Source organism: Mustela putorius, unplaced genomic scaffold (assembly GCF_011764305.1).
Source record: "Mustela putorius furo isolate JIRA1106 unplaced genomic scaffold, ASM1176430v1.1 tig00537227_pilon_pilon_pilon, whole genome shotgun sequence".
Taxonomy (NCBI): Eukaryota; Metazoa; Chordata; class Mammalia; order Carnivora; family Mustelidae; genus Mustela; species Mustela putorius.
Window position 1 is genome coordinate 21,476,328 of NW_025422368.1, and position 25,307 is coordinate 21,501,634.

The following is a 25,307-nucleotide window of genomic DNA, read 5'->3' on the forward strand; positions in this document are numbered from 1 at the left end:
TCATTTGAAATGCTCCTCTCACAAGAGGTATTTTAGGGCAATCTAAAACCCATGGAATTATATGGAAAATTAGCCAAATGCAATGAATGCTTAACCTCAGATGTTCTAACTCAGATACAGAAATACACAAGTTAAATGAAAAGCAAATCTGTGGTTAAGAGGAATTTCCCCCTACCCCCCCAGGTCACAGTGGCAAGAATCTTGAGGGTTTTTTGGTTGTTGTTTTTCTCCTCTTCTTCAATTTACCAGAGCACTTTGTAGGAAATGGCCACGTTTCCATGTAATGACAAAGAGATCAAAAGTAAAACATGATACAATTCTATGCTTTTCTCCTCAATAATCTCTTAAGTTATTTTTCTGGAGAGAAACAGATACCCGTAGCTTCGTTGACAGCACCAATTTGCCATCTTATAAGAGGATACTTTTGAAACTTTAGGTTCCATGCTCACAGGCATAAAATAATTGAAAAAGGATGTGGTCTTAGGTTCTGAATGGATGGTCCTTTGTTACTTAACAATTTGGAGAAGAGTTGGTCCTTCTGGTCTGTGGTTTAATTTAGAATCATTGTATTACTTCATGTATCCCTTTCTTTCCTTGTTGCTAAGGAGCTCTGAGTGTATCATTAGTTTTTAGTGTTATTACCACTATACTTTACTACCTATGGTAAAAAGAGAAATTATTAATTTCTTTTTTAAGATTTTATTTATTTATTCGACAGAGAGAGAGAAAGAGACAGTGAGAGAGGGAACATAAGCCAGGAGAGAGGGAGTGGGAGAGGGAGAAGCAGGCTTCTCGCTGATCTAGGAGCCTGATGCGGGGCTCGATGTTAGGACCTCGGGATCATGACCTGAGCTGAAGGCAGATACTTAATGACTGAGCCACCCAGGTGCCCCTATTAATTTCTTCTCAGCCACAGGTATTATAGAGAATATATACAGGTAAGAGGAAAATGTTGTTTCTTCTCTTTCTCGCTTCATATATATCTTTTATTTTTAAACATATTCATGTGGTTTCCCATTTAAGCTGAATATTTGTCTTTCTATAGCTTAGACATCTCTAATTTTTTTTATCCCTTTTATCACTATTACATCACCAGTACCTACAAGAGCCTCTTGCATAATGTTTGCTCCACACATATATTTACTGAACGAATTAAAACATTCATTTCAGGCCTAATCTTACTTTAAAAATCCTCTGAGAACTTTTGTAATGGCTTGTCATCTTGCCCCCAAAATATGTCTTTGGGCTTCTCGCTTCCTTATACTTTAGGGTTTGGATGCATATATTTTGTCACGATCTCACTGGGCATGACACACACTTCCACTTTTGCCTGCCTTAGCTAAAGCTTCAGGACTACGTCCATCAAACACCTCTGCTTAGATCTTTCTTCCAATTCAAGTTTAATACAGCTTGATTTTCGCCTCATCCTAGTCAACTTCTTTTCCTTTTCTTATAATCCTTTAAACCAAATCAAATTAAGTAACTTTTCGTATCCCATATCATCTCTAAGAGGGGACTCTGAAATCTCTTGTTTTGTGTATTAATTTCAGTAGAATGAAACATTGTCTTATATACAACTTGTTCCAGAAAATTTTCCAAAGTGATCTTTTCTTATCACCATAGTGACACTACCTCCCCTCTTAAAAATCTTTCAACTTCTGTTGTGGATAAATGCTTCTGTAGTATAGCCAATTATAAACTTTTTTGTTCTACTTATGTTTTTTATTTGACGAAAACACTAATAGCTTACTACTTTCATCAGGTTTACTCAGATAACTGTAAAAAAAAAAGATAACTAAAACATCTAAGTATTTTTCATTAAATTTGTACTTAATTCCTTCCAAATTATCTCTATATACAAGAGTAAAAAAACAACTCAGTAAATTATATGTCTCCTAATATTAAGATATTTATTTCATTTATGGAATATTCCTTTTAATAGCCTTCACGGAAGAGGGGAAGAGCAATAGTTCATTAATTCAAAAACCACAATCATTCTTACCTTTTAATATTATTAATTTTGCATAAATGTTGCTGAGTAAGTCTTCCAAAAATACCATTTTTATCACTATCCTAGGACCTCACTCTGGAGGGGTCTGCTGCTTTGCCAACTAACTTTTATGCTGAAGCCCTGGCACTGTCGACTGTCACCCAAATTATCAAACTTTATTTCACATTTCAGTATAAATCTCAGCGTCCCCTGGCTATGTTCAGTGAGTGGCAGTGATGCTATCTGGGCTCAAGAGAAACCTTCAACAACTTGTAAGGTGTTCGCAAATTACTAAAAAATCTCTTTTATATGACCCAGCATTCACTACCTGGTTCTTGATATGCCTGCCTGGAAATAGGCTTAACTGTCTAATGAGACACTACTGTAAACTGTTGCTCAGAAAAACATAAACAGAACAAGGTTAACAGTATTAAAAATACACACACATACACACTCTTTGACCCAACAGTTAAAATCTCAAGAACTTATCCTAAGGAAATGATCAAAGACTGCACTGTTCATAACAGTTTAAAACTGTCAACAGCATAAATGTTCAATAATAATACCTCTTTAAAAGTTGTGGTGCATCCATATAGTGGAATTCAATTACATTTTATACAAGGAATTGAGAAATTTATTGATATAAAAAAGCAAATGATTTACTAGGTGGAAAAAAAAGTGCAGGTGACAAAATCATGTATGACCCTATTTTGTCAGAAAAAGTATCTAAAACTATATAAACACAAAATACTGAAAGTTGAGACATCGAAAATTAACAATGGTTATATTCCAGCATTGGAAGCACAGGCGATTGTTTTCCTCTGTGCTTTCTTTCTTTTTTTTTTTTTTTTAAGATTTTATTTATTTATTTGTCAGGGATAGAGGGAGAGAGAGCGAGCGAACACAGGCAGACAGAGAGGCAGGCAGAGGCAGAGGGAGAAGCAGGCTCCCTGTCGAGCAAGGAGCCCGATGTGGGACTCGATCCCAGGACACTGGGATCATAACCTGAGCCGAAGGCAGCTGCTTAACCACCTGAGCCACCCAGGCATCCCTCTTCTGTGCTTTAATTCTACAAACTTAATTTGTTAACCCCAAATGGCAGTGCTTACTACTCTCTTCTTCCCACTGATACATGATTTGGCTTTAAGATCTGGTTGAAATAAGATGACATTTTAAGAGAAAGCCCTTACCTGAATATCTGTCAATTTGTCCAAGATCCGACTTGCAAGCTTTGGGCCATTCTCCATAGTTGGGATGTGTATGGTCTACAAAAGAAAACCACATGCAGTATAACTTGAGGATATCCATGTGGACGGTGCCAGTAAGTAAGACACTGAGCAATTCTATTGGATCCAATATCCACTGAGATAAGGAATGGCACCATGATAACGTGACTACCTCCTTATGCCAAAGACTCTTTTTTATTCTGAATTAGAAAAAAAAAAACAAACTAGCCAATTACAGGTTGTTTCTTGTCTACCAAGGGATTTTAGGGCACAACTGGTTTATATGCCAGTCTTTAGGCTGATGTGAGGAACCAAAGAGAAACTAGGAGAACCGAAAATAGTGGGGAGACATAAAGAATCCTATTCCTTTCAGGATTCTGAGAACCTGTAGGATGAATGACTGGCCTCCTCATCTAACCCTTCCAGCAGGGGATGAGAACTCAAAAATATTTTGCCACAAATTAAAGCAAATCATTGCGGGAACATAAATTGAAGCAAGTCTATGCCTTCACAAAAGACTAAACCTATGTCTGTTCAAGGTCAGACCTCCAAGGGCCACAACCTCCACAATGCTGGACAGCATGGTCACATTGGGTGCTGAGAGATTTCATGCTCCTAATTTATATCTGAGTCATGCCCATTCCTGCCCTTACTGGCTTACAGGCTTTTGATAGTCTGATTTTAACACACAGAGCCCATGCTGCCACTTTTCTTCTTATACTTTTTGGGATAACAGGATAATTAGATGTACCTGTTAGCTATGAATGCCCTTGGACACAAACCTATTAAAAATGCATCGAACTTTATCAACTTCTTATTTCTAGAGGTGAAATAATTGGACTTAAAAAAAATCTGACTTAATGACAACTTAAGTTTATTAAAAAAGCAGGCCAATGATGCATGTACCTAGATACTACCATAATAAAATGTGAAACAGTAGCTTTATAATCCGTGTAAGTATTGATACATAATAATTCAATTCTTCTCCATTGAAATGATTAATCTATAGATGGAATCATGTCAAAAGTCATTCCTCACAATCACGTTTGAAAATTTCAAGCAATGAAGCAGCCACCACTAAAATCAGAAAAGAAAATCCTTTCTTTTAAGGAAAAATAATTACACTAAATTTAAAAACCAAATTTATTTTTATTTATTAATTTATTTTTAATATGACTAATTTAAGCCAATTCACACTTAAGAATAATACCCACATGCATTTAAGCTATAAGACGATGATGTTAAATATCAGAGCTCAGGGTGCCTGGGTGGCTCAGTCGGTTAAATGTCTGCCTTCAACTCCAGCCATGATCCTGGAGTCCTGGGATTGAGCCCCATATCGGGCTCCCTGCTCAGTAGGTAGTCTGCTTCTATCTCTGCCCCTCACCCTGCTTGTGTTCTCTCTCTCTCTCAAATAAATAAAATCTTTTAAAATTTAAAAAAAAAATATTGGAGCTTTGTCATAAAGGGGAAGCAAAAAACCCAAAACAAAACAAACCCCCCCAAACCCCAAAACCCATAATCCCCCCAAGAATGAAAATACCACATACTAAATCATACTAAATTTATTGGGAGGAGAAAATTTCTCCCAACTAAATGAATGAATTCCTTTTGGAGGATTTTATCATGTGTGCCAACTTTGCCAAATGAAAATTTTTCATAAAATAGTCTGAGTAGTAATGACAATAGCAGAGATAATAATAATAATAAATGTAGGAGTTGATCACTCAAATGAATTTCTTTTTTTTTTTTTTAAGATTTTATTTATTTATTTGACAGAGACCACAAGTAGGCAGAAAGGCAGGCAGAGAAGTGGGGAGGAAGCAGGCTCCCCGTGGAGCAGAGAGCCCGATGTGGGGCTCGATCCCAGGACCCTGGGATCATGACCTGAGTCGAAGGCAGAGGCTTTAACCCGCTGAGCCACCCTGGCACCCTCAAATGCCTATTTACTCCTCCAGTAGTTTGGAAGTCCTTTTGGAAGCCAGAAATTGAAACCTAACTACCCGTAGAACTTTTTTAGTGAGCTATTACAAAGAAATAAGAGTGTAACTTACTGGCACATTTCCAATCCCTACACTGACATAAGGCAGATATGATACTTGTCTGAGGACGAAGCTGACTCCCCCCAAGATTGGCGTGCACACAAGATCACTGGAAAGATGAGAGTAAGTAATTTGGTAATATAGGTTTCTTGGGACAAACTGCCAAGTCATATTAAGAAAAAAAAAATCCTTTGCATCTTGGGTCCAACTAGCATTTCATTTACACATTTAAAGGCTTAAATTATAAGCAAATGCTTGGAAATGACAGGAGGTGAAGAAATAGTCTTACCTCACCCTTGTACAGTATATCAGAAACTGGGCAAACAACGCAGGCTGTACCAGAGCCAAACATCTCCCTCACCCTGTTCCCCTCCAGGGCTGTTGTCAAGTCATCCATGGTGAGGTACCTCTCTGACACCTTAAATTCACCCTGTTTGGAATATAAAAAATAAAAATATTAATATTTTCAAGGAAAAGGTATGCAAAAAAAAAAAAAGAACCCTAGTGGTACTGACCTTCCTACATTATATTCTGACTAAACTCAAATGTGAGACTCGTCCTGTGAGGGAAAGCTGAGGGGAGCACCACTACCATGTAAACACACAGAGGTGTTGAGCTACCTACTTGAGGTCACAGCATTTCTAAATGAGATGATCAGAGAGAATAAAATAAGACTATCACTATAAAATACATGGTATATGCTTATACAGGCCAGGTTTCTTAGTCTTTTATTTGTTGTCAAGACTGAAGTCTCACAAGATAAGGCACCCCCAATGCTAATTAGGGTGCGCTCTATGTTAAGAGTGTCTTGAACCCTATTTAGCATAAAAGAATGTATCAAATAGGGGCACCTGGGTGGCTCAGTGGGTTGAGCCGCTGCCTTCGGCTCGGGTCATGATCTCAGGGTCCTGGGATCGAGTCCCGCATCGGGCTCCCTGCTCAGCAGGGAGCCTGCTTCCCTTTCTCTCTCTCTGCCTGCCTCTCTTGTCTACTGTGATCTCTCTCTGTCAAATAAATAAAATCTTTAAAAAAAAAAAAAAAGAATGTATCATATAATATTAATAATTACAGCTACCATTTATTGAGCACCCACTGTGTGCCAAATTCTCTCACTTTTAAGGGGGATATTATCATCCCCATTTCAAGGATAAGGTAACTTAGGTTCAAGGAGAGGCTAGATGACATCCCTAAATCCACACAGTTACTTAAGCGCAGAAACTGAACTTGAACTCAGGTCCGATCTGACTGGCTCCAAAATTCCTTCTATCTCTACTGGGTCTTTCATGGAGTAAAAACATAGACTGAGTTTCACTATCTGAAATATTTCATTATTTTAAAACATAGAAAGTATACTTGGACTTTGAGAAATTACACTGTATATTTCCTTTCTTCCTAAATTCACTGATTCAGTTGACTTTATAGCAGAAATCCTCTTCCTGTCTTTAGTATCTCCTTAGGTCAGATTTCATCACTGAATTATTGATATAACCTCATCAGCTTCTGCCGAACCATTTGAACTTTTATTTGCTTGAAGATAGGAAATGGAAAAAAAAAAAAAAAACCTGATGTTTTTAAGCTATTTGCTTAAACAATCTGTTTAATACTCATTCTTCAATCTGTTTCATTCTCATTCTTTTATGTTAATGGTTAAAGTTCAAAGCCTGTCTCATCTTATTTAAAAAAAATATTCTCTGTTGCTTTCTTTTTTAATAAGATGAGAGTATTTTTAAAAACATACAGATCCACGATAAAAATGAAAATCACAGCCCTTGGCAAGATTTAAAACATTAGAAGAAGAAGGTATCATGCTGTAAGTATGATTTGAAAGGGTAGGAAAATATGTCTGCAATAGAAATATGGCTTTTTGCAAGTTTCAATTTATCTCAGTCTGCAATTGCAATTATGTTGTTCAAAGGTAAATAAATAAATAAATAAATAAATTCATTCCAGAAAATCAGCCAAGTTAACTGAAAACAAGATGAGCTCTGTGTTCTGGAAAAGAAGAAAAAAATCTCTTGTAAATAAACAGAATTGTTTTTACTCTGCTCACCCTTACTTATCTTTGGACAATTTCCCCTGTCTGGCAAGTAATGGTAACCCCCCACATGCCTCTTGGCATTTATGTCTCACTGTTTTCAAATAGCTTTTAAAATAAATTACAGCTGAGGAGTCGAGGAAAAACTTCCTCCATAATGACCTATTTTTTGAGCTAGCAAATCATTAGTGTGGGAAAGCATTTCCACTTGCAGCTTGTCATCAAACCTTCTGTACATGGTTGACTTTTTTTCTTTAATAAAACAAAAATTACTGAGCTTCGAAAATACATCTTTCCAACTGCAAACATATTTAGGACAGGGCAAGCTGCTTGAAATGACACCAACAGTTTGCAAATGTCATGCCCAATGTGCCAGCCGGCATGTGGCAGTTGGGTCTTGTCTACTTCAGAGTTTTGTAGAATTATTTATAGCACATTTCCTCTACTTCCAAAGCTTTTTCCAGAAAACTATGCTAGTCCTCTCCTAGAAAATACGTGCGTTCCCAAACATTTGTGCTATTAATACTGTTTGACCACAGTGCGCTCAAAGTCTTTTCATGTCCCTTGGAGACCACTGTAACACACGGGTCAAAAGTTCCATCCAAGAACCTTTGCCAGATAACCAACTCTTCCAACATTCATCTTGAGTATGTTATAAATGTCATTTCAATACCAAATGGCTTAACGTGCTTGCCTGTGTCACATGGATGAGAAGCTCTACTGAAAACAACTACATTTGCTTGAGTGTTTTGACTTTAAAATAAGCATGTATGTGAATTGGGGAGGACAGGGGGCAGGAAGGAAGGGGGAAAAAGGCAGCCAAACTAATAATGTGATGTTAGTAAACATTTATATGTCAGTAAAATTCTTTAATTTCTCTGACTAGCATGGTTACATTGGAATAAATAGAGGAAGGGCAGAACTAGAAATCGCTGCCGACTAGAAACAACACACTCAGATGTGAGAAGTTTAGGATGGGCAAAATGGTAGCACGTGGAGTATAAACCAGGTGAGCTGGTAGGAGACACCTGGCAAAGAGTGTGAGATTAGTACTAGAAGACTTCCTCACTAGGATAACTCGCCAAACTGCTTTCTCTCCGCCCTTCCTACAGACAATACTTATTTAGCAGTGTTGCCAAGACAGTCCATCTGGAAGAGTTATTTCGGCTCAAGTTCAGATTTAAAGATTAGATAACACTGGATGGAACGACAGAATATTATTTCGACACGAAGCCGGGCTTATTTCGATTGATTTTTGTTTCATGCTTATAAAGTTGTTCCTGTCAAAGGCACCCACCCACTTGCGTGCCAGGTCCAGAATGCTCTGCCTCGTCACTCCTGGAAGAATGATGCCATCTAGTGGAGGAGTTGCCAGTTCTTCCTCTGTCAATTAGAAATTGGAATATTTTCAAACTTGAACGACATTAGCCATGCCTTATATTAACAGCCACTTAAAAAAAACTGTTTCTCGCAACTTTGCTGATAATAAACATGAAGATGATGTTACCAGTCTGCATTACCTAACTTTCCAAATCAATTCGCACTCCAGGTAAATCTTTATTTAAAAAAAAAAAAAAAAAAGAGGAGGAGGAAGAATAAGGAAATAAAGCCACTCATCGAATCATCTTCAATGTATCCTTGCCTAGTAAAACCTGAGAAGATGTTCCACTTCCAAACAGTAAGAGGAACCTTCTGAAGTCAAAATTTACCTCCGTGGATTAACGCTGGTTAGTGATTAGGATCGTGTACCTAGATTGGATTGGATACAGGAACACTGATCATTATTACCAAACCATCTGAGACTCCCGTGGAGGACAGGAAGTACGTTTGCTTCTTCAGGTTGGTCACCGTTTCTACACTGCCCTTTAGAGGTATCCCTATCTATAATGATTTTCAAACCTGGAGGGATATCCACATCAAAGAGGGAGAGATACTGACTTCATACCTCTATGACTCAAATGTTAATGCGCTCAAGGTAGGCTCAAGCATGGATATGGCTAACAAAGAAAAAGAGAGGAAAACAAGAAATCCAAAAGATCAAAACATAAGTCCAAGTGTGATTCATGGAGAGCCAAGGCTGAGACACTGTTGTACTGTGAGAAGGATCACATGCATTACTAACCAACACGGGGGCCGGTATGATGATCTGTCTGCGGGATCCGACAACCGCACAAGCTCTCCTTACAGGAAAAGTCTGGTACTCAACTTCCCCTTCTCCTCCCCACATCTGGCACCCAGGAGTCTAATCTAGGGGGGGAAATTTAAGCCTTAAATCACCACTCTATAAAGATGTTGAACCTTGTAACAGATATGCTGCTTATCGTTTACTTGCAGAGCAATAAACAGCATATGCTTGAAAGGATTGCCAGGTAGCAAGAACTGTAGAAATCACAGTGGTTTCCGTAAGCTCCCCAAGCCAGTTTAAGTAGCTAAAAAGGACTTCAGAAATCACCTCACGCAATCCTTACTTTCCAGAAAAAGAGAGAGGCTCTCTAAACATAAATGACTTGCAAGATTGGTGACACCGGGGGAGAGTCAGGATCAGAGCTTATGTGTCCCAACACTGGGGCCACTGTCTTTTCTTTTAGTATCCTGTGGTCGGGGCTCCCCTACACCCCTGTGGTTCCCCCAGACATCCCCAACAAACAAGCTGTCTGAAAGACCAAAACCCTACCTTCATGCCTGTGTCCCCCGAACTTGGTGCTGTGCCTGGCCCAGTGTGGTACGTAATAAGTGTTTCCGCATTAAAAAATAAATAAATGAATGAATGAATAACCCTTTTTTCCTAGGAGACAGCAGTATGATTTTTTGGAAGTTTGTTTCTAAAAATCATCTGCTGAAAACCACTTTCTGGAAAGGAGAAAATTTGTTCTTGGCAATGGTCATAGGGCTACTTTTTGTCATGTTTAGAAGTGTTGATCTCAAAATAAACCTGTGTGTTGCGATAGCTAGCTAGCTGGACACATAAATGTGGGGATCTGTGTGTATGTGTGTGTGTGCGTGTGTGCGCAGACCCCACACCGAGAGACAAACATACTTCCAGCGCCTCCGAACTGGACCTTTCCTAAAGCTTGCTGAGCTCTAAGACTACATAAAGTTAAATAAAAACAGAGGCCTTGGATGGGCAAGTGCAGTTCTGTGAAATATACTTAACACCCAAAACTGCAACCACTAGCCTAAGGTCAAGGCACAGAACATCTGTTTCTCTGGTTGCCAGACAGAGATGATGACATGACAACATTTGGGTGAGAAATATTCATTTTCCTCTGCAACCACAAACATGCTTACAAGAGCCAGAACTGGCTCCAGATTGCCCAACATGAGGAAAACAGAGCCTACAAATACAACTTGTTTTTGACAAAGAAATCATTGGTAGGAGATGAAGAATTTAGAAGCAGTAACGGCAGATGTCATCTGTGACATCCCAAAGTCAATTTCTAATAAAAAATTCATTATTTTTTTTAAATTATAGTTTGTATAGGGTTTGTAGTGCCCAAACACTGTCAGCACAAGGATTATTTATTCAACAAATAATATATTGAAGGCCTACCCTCTGCAGTTGTCTTATCTGTGCACCGTGCGTATAAAAGTGAACAGAACGGACATAATTCCTGTTTACTTTCTAATAGGTAGAGGCAAACAAGTATTATGTTAAATATACATGAGACTATGGAGGAAAAAAAAAAAAAAGGAAAGAAAAGAGGGAAGGCAGAGGGAAATGCCAGGAGTGATAGGGGAGGGAACCTGCCATTTATTAAGATGCTTGAGGAAAGTCTTACTGAGAAAGGGATATGTGGGCAAAGACTGGAGAGCAGGGAGCAAGCCATGCACACATCTGAGGAAGGAGGGCGCCACAAACAAAGTCTACAAATGCCTGATGTCTGAGAAGGCTCATGGGGCCCACGCAGACCGTGGCAATATTCACTGCCATGATCATTCTCCCAACTAACTCTAAACTCAGCCACACAACTGGGTCTTATTTTCAGGGTAGCTCCAGAGACTAGGGCAAGGTCAAATGGTTTGTTCCAGCTGTGAATAGTAAGCATGTTTGGTAAATTACTCAGCGACACAGTGAGGCAGAGAATCAGTGCTGTGTGATCTTGTTCGCAGGGTCGCTGTTACTAGAATCAAAACCACATGAGTTACCGGCCCAGTACCACGGATAGCTACAGTTCACAGCACTGGGCTATGAGGACAGATTATTTACTTGGTATACCTTTCTGGGACAGCCATCTTGTCCAAAAGGGGCAGTGAGTGTGCTCATAGAAAGATGGCAGGTTTTTACTGAAAGGACTCTACTCAGACCTCCGAGGGGTAAAGTTTGTGAAAATCAATATTATTTTGTTGATTTTCAACTCATTATTCTTTGAATTTTCCAAAAGTTACATGGTATAAATCAAAGGTACTATAGAGTTCTTTTAGTGTCATCTTTTGTTTTTAGCCCAAAGGTCATTCCTGACATTTTATTGACTTCTCTCGTGGTATTGTCCAAACATTTACTGTACTTTTTTTCTCCTTATTTCAAATTTTATTTGCTCTGTTAGGTGAACACCCACAAGTTGAAAAAGCATTAAAACTAAAGCCATCTCAGGCAACCATAACAGTTAACTTCTAAGATCTGATATATTTTCTAAGAGCCAAAAGACAAATTCACTCATGTCTATTCTGACCTTTAAAAGTCATGGTGGAAATGGTTCTTGATTGTTGTTTGGATAACGGGTAATTTTTCGCCAGGACAAGTTTCTAGGGTTTCTGTTTTAAATCGTGTAGCTCTGATTCAGACTGTACTTAAATCCTGACATCTCCCATCCATAAATAATGATGTTACCACTTCTGTATGATGTATTTTTTTTGTAAGGGTTGTGTGGTTTTCTTGGGGGGAAGGAGGTTTGGAGGTGGGAGTGGGCAGGTAGAAAGGAGTTGAATCAATATATTTTCTCCTAAATACCGAGTGTAAAACTGGCTGTCATCTTTCAAGCATAGCTTTCGAAATATGTCATTTGCAATGACTCAAATTTAGAAATCACAAACATCCCAGTATAAATTTTGTTTCTAAACAGTGCCAAGCACAAAGAATAGAAATGGAAGAATCAGCATGATCTGCATCTGGCTTTTCAAATGTCAAGGATTACCAATGGCCAACCCAAGGACAAGGTGTACTCACCACACCTGTTTATTCTACAACTGACTGGAATATAAGGCTCATCTTATTAGTCTGCAACTAATACTCAAATTAGTGCATAGCTCTGAAGTCAGCCACATCTGAATCACCATTTTCCTCTATAAGTAGCCAAAAACCAAAAGAGCAATAGAAGTTACTGTAGCTACTTTAAAAGAAAAAGTTCACTAAAAATTTTAATTGAAATGAATACTCAGACTTTACAAGTATTTGGAAACTTATATCTCTAGTCTCTATACTCAGTACTGTGAAAAGAAAAGCCTAAGAACTTAAACAAACCTAAAAAGATGTTTTTAAATTTTTATGACTATTAAAATTCTAATGGAAATAAATGCATATATATGTACTGTCCCCCATTATTGGTCATTTCATCCAATACCATAGACATTGTCAACATTTTGCTAAACCCCTATGGTCTCTGCCAACTAACTGAAAAAATAGAAAAGAAAGATACTGAGCATTCAGGATATTTAAGGCAATGAAGAAATACAGATTTTTATAGTAGACACATATTAACAGTCTTGAATGAACTAGGATCTAAGTACAATTCCCAAAATGGACCAATGTGCCTTTAAAAATAGTGTGTTTTAATCAAATTGAGCTCCAGAGTAAACCTGGAAGATTTCTGATATATTATCAAAATATGCAGAAAGGGCAACAACTGTTACATGACTTTTAGCAAGAAAATACACTAAATGTCCTATCAGTAGAATCAGCAGACTACACTTGTAACTACAACATTTTCAGCCTATAGCATATGATGAATGGCCATTGAATTGACCGGAGACTGATCTCCAAATGCAAGGGATTTGGGATAGGAAAATGGGTAAGAAGACAGCAGAGGGAATAAGGCAATACATCTTCAAAGCACGGAGATTTAAATTCCTTAAGTTGACATCTCCATAATAAGCACCTCTAGAGCCCAAACCCCCAAACAAAACTTTTCTCAGTTATGTGAATTTACACTCATTTCTACTTGAACAACAAAAGCACAGTAGTTCTTAGCCTTTGGGCTCATGCTACTTATTCCTTATTCTAAGGTCCTCGTTCCTTTTTCTCTTGCCTCATTTAAAATGATTGACAAATTGCAAAGAGCTGAAATTGGAGTGAATTACCTCCATCTTCATTTATCCAGTAAAGAAAAAGATTCATAGTTCCAACTTCAGTTATCTGATTATCTTCTCCGTAGAGCCACAGAACCTGCTGACAGCCGTGATCCGCGGCTTCACATTGGGCAAAAAGGGATGAGCCGTAATTCCTTTTCAGAAAGAGAAAACATATTGACTGTGAATATACCACCCTTCTTATGCTATCTTCCCTACTTTAATTTGTATACAGATGTAGTCAGTGCACCATGCCTTTTACATGTGTGTGCATGTATATTCTCTAGTTAACTGCATAACATTAAAGGAAACTCATTCGACAGACTAAATGATTTAACTGCACTCACGTGAGCGACAGAGAAAGAACAGAGCAAAATTGTGGCATCCTAAATTGAAAAGTAGAGATATTGAGGACAAAGGTAGATAGCCAAGTTAATGGTAACAGTTAAAAGTTCTTAGGTATTTTTTTAACTTCCAAGAAATTATCTGTGGGTATTTCATGGAAACCTCACACCAGTACTGTACGTTAGCCAAACGTGTATCAAATTACATGAAGTAGCAAAGCACCAAATTGTGCTCTCTTAACGGAGACCTTTCGATAATATCCAAGAGACAGCGAACGCCCAATGTCTATATTCTCCAAAGGGTGGGACAAAATGTTAAAAATCCTGATTTTTTAACCAAACGTATTCCAAAAGCCCATTTTGTTCAACCTGCACTATTTATCCTAGATTATTCAAAATCAAAGAAAGATAACACATCTTCCTAGAATAACAGTTTAGTTTAACAATATTTTATTAAATTTGTTATCTTTCATCAAACTTGAATGAGAAAGTTATGGAGTATATTACAACATGTGGATGAATGTTTTAGATAATACGTAAAAGTCCTCAAATAACTATGATGTTTGCTTGCCTCCCTAAGCCCCTGGTTGTATAATTCACTTTCCTCGGTTTTCACAGGATATTAGCAAACAAGTTTGAGAAGAACTACCACATGATAGTCGAGGGCTTGGAAAGGAAACCTAAACCTACCCTTGGATTATGACGCCCCCCACCCCAAGCACGTGGAAACAAAATACTACAGTAACTACTACAAAGCATTAACGTCAGCGTCCACCAAATATCCACCTAGGCCTTTTAAAGTGCCTCTTTTACATTTGGTCGAGATCAAAATGTCTAATTGAAAGTATCAGTTAAGCACTAGAGCCCCATTCACTGTGGCTGTCTGCCATTTTCATCCCACTATATTCTCTTTGGGCCCTCCGTTGGAGCCAAGTCAATCTGCTTGGTTTGACTGGAAGTCATTATACCTTGCCCTACACAACTGAATTAAAGGGTGGGCATGTGGCTGCTCATATAAGCCCTTTTTTGAGTGATTCACTCATTCATTTTAATGTAGGGAAACTGAAAGCTGTTATTTTACCCTTTGGGGGTAATGGCAGCCTGTTTGCTCTGACATAAGCTTGGCATCTATTGTGTTCACGATCACTACCCTTCACAGGAGAAGGCATCTGAAATAGGAGAGCCCAAGGCTAACGTACAGGCAGAAGCTCCCACAAGAGATGGAGGGAGGAAAGAACCAGAAGGAAGGGCAAGAGAGAGAGAAACAGACTGGGTAGAAGGATAGCGGGTGAGCAGGACATACACAAGGGCAAAAGAGACTTGGCAACAATGATCTGAGCCCCTAGTGGGTCCACCGCTGCCGTCCTACGTACATGAGCCCCTCAATTAATTTCCTGCTTAAGATGATTTGAGTCTGTTTCTTTTTTTTTTTCTTTTTTCTTTTTAAGTAATCTCTACACCCTCTGTGAGGCATGAACCCACAAGCCCAAGATCAAGAGTTACACGTTTCACTGACTGAGCAAGCCAGGCACCCTTTGAGTTGGTTTTCTGATTTGTAACTCCAAGAATATTGACAAATAACTAAAACATTATAGAAAAACTATGGGAAATAGGCCTTACATTATATGGCTACATGGGTCATGAATTTATTCACATCAAAGTCATAGAAGATTCATTAAAAGAATTTCAAAATGGGGCACCTAGTTGGCCCAGTCAGTTGAGCATCTGACTTGATTTTGGCACAGGTCATTATCTTGTAATCTCTGGATCACAGGATCGAGCCCCACATGGGGCTCCAAACCCAGTGCAGAGTCTGCTTGGGATTCTCTCCCCCTTCACTTCTCCCACTGTTCGTGCTCATTCTCTGTCTTGCAAAAATAAATAAATCTTTTTTTTTTTTTTTTAAGATTTTATTTGTTTGACAGACAGAGATCACAAGAAGGCAGAGAGGCAGGCAGAGAGAAAGAAAGGGAAGCAGACTCCCTGCCGAGCAGAGAGCCCGATGCGGGGCTTGATCCCAGGATCCTGGGATCATGACCCGAGCTGAAGGCAGAGGCTTTAATCCACTGAGCCACCCAGGCACCCCAAAACAAATAAATCTTAAAAAAAAAAAAAAAAAAAAACAACCTTCAAAATGCAGATAATAAAATGAAAATTAGCAGCCAATCTAGAGAGTATATAATGCTTTATATAGGTTTTGTTTGATAACTATAAAAAGCTGGACCACCCAGATTCAGAATTAATGCTAAATAAGCAACAGTGGAGTTAAAATTATGAATACTTTTCAATAATGGAGGATAAATGAAACTTTAGCAGCAGTCCAATAGAAAGAGCATGGGATTGGGGCCAGTGGACTTTAGTACAGCTCTTGAACTTCTACTATTTGGCTATGTGTGCACTTAAGTGAGTCAGTTCATATTTTTGCCTTAATGGATTCATCTGGCAAATATGAATACTTTATACACTGCATGGGCTATTTGGAAAAAATGAAGCAATAACAATAAAAGCTCAGAAACAGCTCATGTGAGCCTCTTATAGCCTAATAAAATCAAGGTTTTCAAAAAAATATCTCTTCTAGGGCACCTGGGTGGCTCAGTTGGCTAAGTGACTGCCTTTGGCTCCGGTTATGATCCTGGAGGCCCAGATCTCAGCAGGGAGTCTGCTTCTCCCTCTTACTATCTACCTCCTCACACCACCCCATGCTCTCTTTCTCGCTCTCAAATAAACAAACAAATAAATAAATCTTTAAAAAAAAAAAACTCTTTGGGGCACCTGGGTGGGTAAAATTAAAGTAAAAATAAATTAATTTGCTAATTAATTAATTAAGATAGAGTGGGGGCAGGGCCAATTCTTTCCATATTAACAAGGAAACTAAGAAATCGGGAATAAAGATGTTCCAATGATGAAAGACCTTCCTCCAACTCAGTGTTTCTAAACTTTGTTTTCACTTTAAAAAACTCTGATGCTCATAGAACTACCCTATAATCCAGCAATTACACGATTAGGTATTTATCCAAAGAATACAAAAATAGTGATTTGAAGGGGCACATGCACACAAGTGTTTACAGCAGCAATATCCACAATAGCCAAATTATGGAAAGAGCCTAGATATCCACTGATTGAGGATAAAGAAGATGTGGTGCCCGCACGCGCGCACACACATACAGACAGACAGACAGACACAGGAATATTACACAGCCATCAAAAAGAACAAAATCTTGCTATTTACAATGACGTGGGTGGAGCTAGAAGGTATTATGCTAAGTGAAATAAATCAGTCAGAGAAAGACTAATACCGTATGATTTCAGTCTTTTTTTTTTTTTTAAGATTTTATTTATTTATTTGTTAGAGAGAGCGAGAGCGAGCACAGGCAGACAGAGTGGAAGGCAGAGGCAGAGGGAGAAGCAGGCTCCCTGCGGAGCAAGGAGCCGGATGCGGGACTCGATCCCAGGACGCTGGGACCATGACCTGAGCCGAAGGCAGCTGCCCAACCAACTGAGCCACCCAGGCGTCCCCATGATTTCAGTCTTATGTGGAATTTAAGAAACAAAGCTGATGAACATAGGGGAAGGGAAGGAAAATAAAACAAGATTTTGGAGGGGAAGATGAAGCCTAAGAGAGTCTTAACTATAGAGATCAAACTGAGGGTTGCTGAGGGGAGGTGTGGGGGGATATGTGGTAACTGGGTGATGGATGTTAAGGGGGGCACTTGACAAAAGGAGCACAGGGTGTTATATGCAACTGATGAATCACCGAAATCTACCCCTGAAACCAGTAATACACTATATGTTAACTAACTCGAATTTAAATTAAAAAAAAAAAAAATTCCGATGCTTACTTAGGCGCTAGCCATGGAACCCAGAGGAGTAGTTGGTAAAGTTGATTTTAATCTGTAACCATAGGTGAGAACCATGGTGCTAGAACTTTCCTTCAGCTGCGTAACATTGTATTACTTCTCTCACTTATGCATATTTAGATACAAAAGAATAACATTATCTCTGATGGCTTCAAAGAAGTAGAGTAATCTTAGAATAAAAAGAAAATCCAGGGCACCTGGGTCGCTCAATTGTTAAGTGTCTGCCTTCAGCTCGGGTCATGATCCCCGGGTCCTGGGATAGTGTCCCACCATTGGACTCCCTGCTTGGTGGGAAGCCTGCTTCTCCCTCTCCTACTCCCCCTGCTTGTGTTCCTTCTCTTACTGTCTCTCTCTCTGTCAGATAAATAAATAAAATCTTTTAAAAAAGTAAAAAATCCTTCTCTTTCTTCCTTAGGTTAACTGGGAAGGCAGAAATTTTCTTGAGCTGAGGAAAATCAATAGCTATTTAATAAATGTCAACTGACTACAGAGGTGCTAAAAAGCTTGGAAGGTAATTGTTGAATTAATTGGTTTAGAAAAGAAGCAATAATAAAATCTAAGGGGGCTGCCAAATGTCTTTGCCAACTAAATAAGTTGATACTAAATGAAGAATCCTATGTTCCCCTTGCACGTCTTCGGTTAAAAGACCCCCCTTTGGGTTATTGCCTTCCCGCTTGTCATTCCTGCTTTATTTATAAGACCCAATATTCTCTTCCCTAAGAGGTTTCATGCCAACTTCCACTGATCATGGCCCACCTGAGCCTAATGAGTCCAAGTATTACTTTTTTTTTATAAGAGAGTTTATTTTTTTATAGCAGTTTTAGGTTTACAGAAAAAGTGAGCAAAAAGTTCCCCCATGTCTTCTCTCCCCCTTCAGTTTCCCTTGTTAACCTCTCACATTCGTATACACTTGTCAGGACTGACGAGCCAACACTGATTCGCTAATATTAACTGAAGCCCATAGTAACAGTAGGGTTCACTCTTCGTGCTGCACAGAGAAAAGGACAGTTTTTAATTGGCCTCTAGTGATCATGGATTCTGTTCATACTGCATTATATCATCTTCATAAAAAGTTACAAACTGTCCCCAGCACTAAAACTAAATTTCCCTGCAATTCTCGACACCCCCATGTTACCTTTACCCTGGGCAGGTAGGGGGAGCTAGAAAGCAAAATCCAAAGAGGAAAAAGGAGCTTATTAGGACCTCTTCATCAAAGACGGATTGACTGACTGTAAGGTAAATTCTAGGGGAGGTTCTCACAAAGTGATACGTGTGGTGTCAGGGGTGCCTATGCTGTGTGAAGAAGTCTGAACAGGTGAAAAAGACATCAAGAAAACACCCCAAAGAAGTTGTTTCAACCTGACTAGCATAGCCCACCATCAGGAAGGAGTGCTCCACGCTAAAAGGAAAAGAAAGGGACTTCTTGGTTTAACGGACTTCGTTAGGATTTCTCTGGCTACTGAGAGAATGCAGCTGCTAAAAATGCAGGGAGGACCGGACCCCGAATTTTCTAACCTTTTTTTTTTCTTTTTGGCAGAAACAAAAACAAAGACAAAAACAAAAACAAAACACAAAAAACAGAGGGACAACAGAGGGTTCAAACCCAGCTGTCAACATCTCTCTCACATCCCAGCCATACATCGCCAGACACTCCCAGGCCTCCCTGAGTCTGTGTGTTTTCCCTAAGCCCGGAAGTCGCCACGGCGTCACCTCCCAGGCCTACTGCTGCCTCAGTGTACACAAAAGGAAGAGCCCCCGGGTGAATCTGGCTATTTAGGCTCACCCAGAGGGGCATTCTCTGCTCACGGCCAAGTCCACCCCTGAAATTGTCTAACACTTTTCTTTTTTTTTTTTTTTTTTTTTTTTTTTTTTTTTTATTTGACAGAGAGAAATCACAAGTAGATGGAGAGGCAGGCAGAGAGAGAGAGAGAGGGAAGCAGGCTCCCTGCCGAGCAGAGAGCCCGATGCGGGACTCGATCCCAGGACTCTGAGATCACGACCTGAGCCGAAGGCAGCGGCCCAACCCACTGAGCCACCCAGGCGCCCCTGTCTAACACTTTTCAAATGCTCTTTTATTTCCAGCCAGCTACATATGGCCAATGAGACTGGCCTGACAGAGCCAAAGCAGGGCTGTCCCTCAGCCAGCTGGCAGCAGGTACAGCTACAATCTGTGGCAATGAAGACAGCACTTGAGTGAAGCGGGCACCTTCCCCAGACAGGACTCCTTGGAGCCGGCGGAGAGCCTCGACCCCAGCAGCAGACGCTCTCTCAGGCCACCTGTCCGCCGGCTGCCAGAGCACCAGCCTCCAGGGGCAGTGAATTCAAAGCATTCGTGTTATTCCCGCTTTACTTGTCTTAGTTCTTGCTCCTGTGTAACACTCGGTGGTTCTCCCTTATAAAGCGTCACAGGTTATCCTTTGAATGAGCGCAATTTTTTTATAAAAGATTTTATTTGAGAGAGAGCGAGCACAAGCATGGAGAACAGCAGAGAGAGAGGGAGAGGGAGAAGCCGACTTTCCGCTGAGTGGGGAACCCGACACGGGGCTCGATCCCAGGACCCTGGGATCATGACCCGAGGCGAAGGCAGATCTTAACCAACCGAGCCACCCAGGTGTCCCTGAACTAGCACAATTTAACACTGAAGAATAAACACAAAACAGAAAAAGGGCATTTCAATTTGAATATTAACATATATGTACTTGGGCTGATTTGAGATGGTGATAACTGAAGGGTTGTGAGGGACTCTTAACTTTCATCAGAAACAGATTCACTTACCCTCCCATCTTGCAGTCCCCAGTCCCACCTTTCCAGGCTCTCACGTACTTCGGATTGGCCCAAAGGGACACTGGCTTAAAGGTTCCACTTGAAAAATAAGGCCCCACTGGGCTCAAGATTACAAAGATCAGGGCTTTGGTAGGCTTCTTGACTCCAAGAGAAGGCTGTGATGGAGTAAAAGTACACACAACTGTTAATGTAAATGGAGATACCTGTCTTAAAGTCTAGAACAGATCTGTAACTCTCTCCCAGAGGGGCTAAGTACGGGGGCTGTTACTTCTCAAGTTGAGTTACACAAAGCCAGATAATCTTTTAAGAACGAAACACAAAGGCCAGAGTGCTGAGAAAGGATCCATTTTGCTTTGCCTTCTGAGTTACAGTTTTAGGGGAAAAAGAAATTTATCACAACTTTTTGTGAGGAGGGCCTTGAGAGGAGAAATATGTTTTTGACAACCAGTTTTATAACACCTTGCATTGACTAGGAATTGAAAAAGGGAAGAACCCAAACATGATTTTCATCTCCAGAGAGGAAATGCAATATTTGCTTTTCTAACTTCCCTTTCTGTGTTCACAGATTACTAACCGCTTCAAGACATGCCGGGGTGGGTGTGGGGGACAGGTGGTGGGTATAGGTGAGTGTGCCATTACTATACCCCATGGTCACAGACAGGAGACGGCAAGAGGGGAGCTTCACAGAAGGCGAAGATACCAGATGACATGGAGATTCCCCAAAAAGCCAGAGGATGAAGGACTGAGGAACTTGAGTCATGAATGACAAAGATAGAACATGGTCTTTCCCCACAAACACTGGGAAAGCATAAGCCAACCACACAAAACTATGTTGTCTCCAGCACAAAACAGTTATAAGTAATTATTGAGTTGTTTCCTAAGGAGGAAAACAGAAAGACTGAAAGCTTTGAGGTTATGTATTATAAAGGCAAAAGAGACCACTGCTCTATTCTATGTGATTCAAGATCCTTGGGAATAAGAAAACGAGCACAGGACTATTACACTGACAGTCTCAGGATGAAAAAAATGCTACGTCCAGTCTTCAGCAGCGTAGTGTCTGCCTACACCTACATGGTGGTTAAGAGTCTGTCATGGTAAGAATTAAGAAGGGACTCAACTCCAGCTGACCGTGTATGACCGTTTTGTTTGCCTGATGAACGGACTAAAGTGGTTCCCGGGTTTTTTTTTGGTTTTTGGTTTTTTTTTGTTTTTTTTTTTCTGAATTTTATTCTGCCTCCCTTCCACTACCTAGGGGCTTTATGCCTTACTTTATGCCCAGATCATCAAAACTCGGGTAAGTAAAATATTCATAGGCATAAAAAATGCATTTGTATGTGTGCACACTGATGTCCTCTGAAAGGCATGTAACTCTCAGAAAGTGGGAAGATGATTCCATTTGTATTCCATGTGAACAAGAGACCGAGAAAGGCTTGGATGGCCAGAGTCAGCAAGCAACAATGGGTTTTGGTTTTTCACTTGTTTGGATTTGTTCTTAGTTGGGACTGAACAGGACTCCCCTACCAGTAAAGAGGGAAGAGCCTCAAAGGTTCATTTGCCCCAAAAAACTTCAGAATAATAATACATACCTGTCTTTCTTCCCAGCTTTGATAAAAATTGACTAACTTATCTCCACACTTTTATGTACCTATCAGTTAAGTAAATACAATGATACATTCATATCAGAGGAGCTTTGAAGCTTAATACTTAAAAAGAAAAGGTTTTGGACCCTCCTATTGAGTAATAAAGAGAAACTTCCCAACACAACTTAGAAATCCAATCTGCAGCACAAAACCTCAGTACTTTATCTATCCTCTCAGTTTCTGAATAAAATAGTTTATTGGTGGACAAACTGATAAGCATTTTATTAGAAACCACACAAATGTCTGAACTTTTGTCACTCTTAATTCATGTATTTTTCACAACCTGCATTACACTAGAAGCAATACCTCATCATCATGGAAATGTGGGATAAATTTCATCTTACTCATTTTCTTCCTGACTTTAATTGACAGTAAGCTTGCATTTTCTCCACTAGGTGGTGGTATAGAGAGCACAGATGGAAAAATGGAATAATCTTAGGCATGAAATCTCTTTCTGGGGGGAAAAAAAAATCAATAAACCTTCAAGTAACACTTTTATTCTTAGCAAGCAGGTAAATTATAGATGAGAAGTTTTCAATGCTGAGAGATAATGTGTTTATGTGTACTAACATTTTATTTTCTGAAATTTAAGCAAAGCCAACTCATGTTTTTTGTTTGTTTGTTTGTTTGTTTTGTTTTGTTTTCCACAAGTACTTCAAGTACTAGTGTCGATCACAGCTTGGTCACCTTCATCCTTAAATGATTACTTATATTGATTGTCTTCTCATGAAAAGAACTCTGTGACTTTATTGCAAATGCCCACACTGCTTCAAGACTGAAAATAGGTAGGTAACTGCATTAGGAAGGGAGCTTGGGGACTATCTGTTTCTAGCCTCAGGAACCATTATCTGTTTTGTCTTAATTCTCCCTTCTATCCTGGAAAGCAATTTAAATTCTGTGCTACTGCTATAATTAAGAGCAATTTCTTCTATAATATTCATTAAATGCTAAGAAACATACTTCTATAATGACCCAGTCAGGCTTCCGTTTGAATAAAGCAAAAGCCACATAAGTAAAGAGAAAATAAGAACATCTGATAAGCTGTGAAACTGTTTCAATAAGTCTCATTTCCTTATGAACATTTTTTATTCTTTTTTCTAATTTCCAGATTATTTCAATATATAAGGAATTGAGGGCTTTAAAAAAAATAATAAAAGCCATGGGAAATAAGGAATATAAAATCTCATGGATGCAAAGTATGTCACTTCTCAAGGGACCACATTGACTTAAGTTGAAATTCTGATGTGTATGAAAAAATACTCATCTTTTTATTATACCTCACAAACACATATACAAAAGTATTAAGTACATATATATTCTGCACAAAATAACAAGACCCTTGGGTATGATGGAAAATAAAGTGACAAATTCCAGGGAAAATCACCACTTCTGAGTCAGTCAGAAAATTAGTACATAAAAAGGCAGAATTTCAGAGGTTATGTGAATGATGGCAGAAAGTGTCCCAGGGGCTGAGAAGCACAGCAGCCGTGTGGAGGCTTGAGAATAATTCTGTTTAAGCATTTGTCTGTTTAAGACAAACACAGGACAGAAAAAAATAATTGGGAATAACAAGAACATTTTTCCAAAAACAGTGGCATGGCTTTTTTTTTTTTTTTTTTTTTTTTTATTCTAAAAAGAGCCCAATTGTTTTAGAGGAGGAAACAGTGAAGAATACTGGGCTGAGGGGCACGAGAAGAAATATGGAGAGGACCAGGGGTCCAGGCAAGGCCTTCAGTGTATGAGTTACAAAACAGAGGGATAATAAATTCGTGTAGTTTTTGTAGGAAAAATTAGTTGGTTTGGTGAATGATTAAAAAATCCTCAATAATTGTATAGTTTTTGGTTTCTAAGACATTTCAGTTATTGCCTCATCTAATCCAAGAAGCCAGGAAGTTAAGGGTTTTAATTTCAATTTTTATGTTGAAGAAACTGAGGCTCCAAACAATTTGCCCAAGGTCTCAATTATTAAGCTCTAGATCTTCTACTCTTAACCCAGACCTCTCTTTGTAATATCAAAGTTTAAAACAAGAAGTACCCAAGATTTCTTACTCTGGAAAGAGTTCAAGCCGAGGCATCTCTTGCTTCTATCTCAGCCTTCAGCATGGCCCTCACACACTACGTACCTCATGCTCAAACCCCCTCACTTTCCTGCCTCTACAATGTCTTCCTGAACTACTCCCCCTGGACCACTCTCCTTCTCCCTGTTATGGACTGAAATGTGCCTACCCCCAATTTTAAGCCCCAACCCCCCAATGTGACTAAGGAGGTCATTAAAGTCAAACAAGGTCAAAAGGGTGAGGCCCTAATTCAACAAGGCTGGTGTCCTTCTAAGAAGTGAAAGAGACATTAGAATATGAATTCTTTACTCGATCCCCAACCCACCCCCCCCAACACAGAAGGCTCTGTGGGGACACAGCAAGGTAGACCTCTATGGGGAGCTGTTACCAGAAACTAGCCCCTGATGGCAGTTTGATCTTACCCTTCCAGCCTCCAGAACTGTGAGAAAACAAATTCTAGTGTTAAAGACATTCACTCTGTGGTGTTCTGTCACGGCAGCCCACGAAGACATCCCCTCTCCTTCCTAAGTAATACAAACCCTCCAATCTTAATTTAAATGTCATTTCAGAAAATGAACCCTCTTTACAAAGTCAGGTACTCGTGTTACATGCTATCACAGTACCCTGCACTTCTGTGCATTTAGATAAAATGTCCATCACACTTGCTTACAAATGTTTCTGTAATTCTCTACCTCTTGCTAATCTGCACAATCAGTGATGTGCAAGGCCATCTCCATCCCCTACACAGAATACTGTGCCTTGTTATACCAGGTTTACTACATCATAAGTTGTTTACAGAGAGGAGCTGTGAAAACAACTTAGATAACTTATTTGCCAAATCTGAATTACTTTGATTAAAAAAAAAATACTAAACTTCCTATGTTGCATTGATACCACAGAGAAAATGTTCCTTTGTCTCCTGCCTTATTTCTTAAACTAACCGAATTCATATGTGGACATTCAAAGAACACCATGAGGAAAGCTAAAGTCCAGAATATTCTGAGGCTTGCTATAAAAGACAGTATATATTTAACACTTGACAAAAAGAAA

At 39.3% G+C, this 25,307-nt stretch overlaps 1 protein-coding gene across 4 annotated transcripts in view; it reads right to left on the reverse strand.

Moving 5' to 3' along the window:
• The window catches only part of BCAT1 (branched chain amino acid transaminase 1), a 112,476-nt gene that overhangs the window by 12,151 nt on the left and 75,018 nt on the right, over positions 1–25,307 (reverse strand). For all 4 annotated transcript variants that reach the window (XM_004775995.3, XM_004775993.3, XM_045073366.1 and 1 more), the window contains 5 exons: positions 20,552–20,715; positions 13,588–13,730; positions 8,591–8,676; positions 5,548–5,688; positions 3,181–3,255 (listed from right to left, as the gene is read on the reverse strand). In XM_004775995.3, the coding sequence (XP_004776052.1) occupies positions 3,181–3,255; positions 5,548–5,688; positions 8,591–8,676; positions 13,588–13,730; positions 20,552–20,715 (609 nt within the window). The remainder of the gene's footprint in view (positions 1–3,180; positions 3,256–5,547; positions 5,689–8,590; positions 8,677–13,587; positions 13,731–20,551; positions 20,716–25,307) is intronic.